The 2500-nt window shown below is 38.1% G+C and overlaps 1 protein-coding gene across 1 annotated transcript; it reads left to right on the plus strand.

Moving 5' to 3' along the window:
• The first annotated feature begins 238 nt into the window (after nucleotides 1–238).
• On the plus strand, nucleotides 239–865 carry LOC125602065. Its single transcript, XM_048773952.1, has one exon. It carries the CDS (start codon nucleotides 239–241, stop codon nucleotides 863–865), a length of 627 nt encoding a protein of 208 aa, XP_048629909.1.
• Nucleotides 866–2500: the final 1635 nt, after the last annotated feature.

Genomic DNA, 2500 nt, shown 5'->3' on the forward strand with positions numbered 1-2500 from the left:
CATTTAACCAAAATGATGATTGACGCTTATTCAAATTCTAAAGGGCTTTAACCAACCCAAAATTGAATTATAAAGGATCAATAGATGCAATGACCAATTGATTATACTCATATCAGAAATGCTTAAAGCAAATCGATTATGTGATTCGGGGAAAGTCTTATTAAAATCACAAATCATATGCATCAAAGCTTCAGTTATAAAATTTCTGAAAGCTTGAACCTGCTTGGTAAATAATCAGATGCTGAGAGGAATGTTTGAACCATCCGATTACCCAGCCTTAAATCTCGCTGGAGATAATTACCTAGAGTGGATAAAGAACACTCGTGTTGCCCTAAGTCCCAGAGGACTTGAAAATTGCCTCATTGAGTACCTTAATACTGGTATCCTTGAAAGTGAAATGCATAGAGCTATAACGATTATTCGTTATCATCTCACTGAGGAGCTAAGAGACCTATACCTCCATGTTGAGGATCCTTGTGCGCTTTGGCTACAGTTAAGGCAAAGGTTCAAACCAGTATTACTGAAAAGGGCTAACAATCAATGGGAAACTATCAGATTCACGGATTTCAAATCCGTGGATGAGTATAACTCTGCCCTGATGGATATAGTGGACGGTCTTATACTATGTGGTGAAATAATAACAAATGAGGACTTAATATATAAGACCTACTCCACCTTCCATCCAGAGGATGTGCAGCTGATTAACAAGGCTAAGAAATTCAACATCTATGAGGATCTCTTGTCATATCTTTTGGCTTCCGAACAGAGAAAACAGAAAATCATTCTTGTCACCATCGACAAAGCTGATAAGCTTTTGAAAATAATCCGTGACCTAAGAGAACGAGCTTCTGGCCTCATGAATTAAAAGACCAGATTATTTGGCTTTATGTCTTTTGTTTCCCCATGTTCTATGACTTTGGCAATTCTATTTATGAAATAAAGTTTTTACTTTATATATGCCTTATACAAAGTTGAAATTATTAAGAACATAAAACAAAGCCATTAAAACATACTTTAAACCTTAAAGTAATGTCTAAGGTATTGACTCTTGTCTATTTTCAGAAATGAAAGAAGACAAGAACCAGCTAGTAGTGGATAGTGGATCAAGTCACACTATATTAAAAGACAAAAGATATTTTGTTAACCTCATTTTAAGGAGTGCCAAAATAAATACTATAGCAGGACCGGCCAGCCTTATTGAAGGCCATGGCCCGGCTCACTTAGTGATGCCTAAAGGCACGCATTTAGAAATCTCTAATGCATTATATTCTCCTAAATCAAAGAGAAATCTGTTAAGTTTCAAAGACATTCGCATGAATGATCTACATGTTGAAACTAGGGGCGAGGGAAAGAAAGAATTCCTCTTGATTTATGAAAATGCCCAAGGCCATAAGAAAGTCCTAGAGACTATCCCTGCTATATCAATAGGCCTCTATTGTGCCAATATAAAATCGAGTGAGGCTAACACTTCAATTCCTAATGAGTTCAGAGAAGCCTTTAAACAATGGCATGAAAGGCTTGGCCATCCTGGCAGATCCATGATGCGCAAAATAATCTCGAGCTCAACTGGCCATTCCTTGAAAGATAGGATAACTATCCCTATGAGCATTACATGTATTACATGCTCACAAGGGAAATTAATAATAAGGCCATCACCTGGAAAGGTGAGTAAGGAAACATTAAACTTTCTGGAAAGAATACATGGTGATATATATGGACCAATACACCCACCTTGTGGGACATTTCGATATTTTATGGTCCTCATTGACGCATCGACCAGATGGTCGCATGTTTGTCTATTATCATCTAGAAACTTAGCATTGGCAAGACTATTGGCACAGATCATAAGACTGCGAGCCCATTTTCCAGATTTTCCACTAAAGACTATACGTCTTGACAATGCAAGCGAATTCAGTTCCCAAGCTTTTAATGATTACTGTATGTCCATGGGGGTAAGTGTGGAACACTCCGTGGCACATGTACATACACAGAACGGATTGGCCGAATCCTTCATTAAAAGAATCCAGTTGATTGCTCGACCATTACTCATGAGGTCGAAGCTACCAGTATCAGCTTGGGGATATGCGGTATTACATGCTGCTGAATTAATACGCATAAGGCCATCCAGTGAACATAGATATTCTCCATCCCAATTACTCTCGGGTCATGAGCCAGACGTATCCCATATCAAAACATTTGGATGTTCTGTGTACGTTCCTATTGCTCCACCACAGAGAACAAAAATGGGACCTCAAAGGAGGATGGGAATATATGTTGGTTTTGATTCTCCAACCATTATTAAATATCTTGAGCCTACTACTGGAGATTTATTTAAGGCCAGATATGCTGATTGTCATTTTGATGAATCAGAGTACCCAACATTAGGGGGAGAAAATAACAAGCTGGGCAAAGAAATTGTATGGAATCAAACATCCTTATCATGGCAAGATCCTCGGACTCAATCATGTGATTTAGAAGTCCAGAAATTAATTCATATGCA

The sequence above is a fragment of the Brassica napus genome, unplaced genomic scaffold (genome assembly GCF_020379485.1).
Source record: "Brassica napus cultivar Da-Ae unplaced genomic scaffold, Da-Ae ScsIHWf_272;HRSCAF=449, whole genome shotgun sequence".
Lineage (NCBI taxonomy): Eukaryota > Viridiplantae > Streptophyta > Magnoliopsida > Brassicales > Brassicaceae > Brassica > Brassica napus.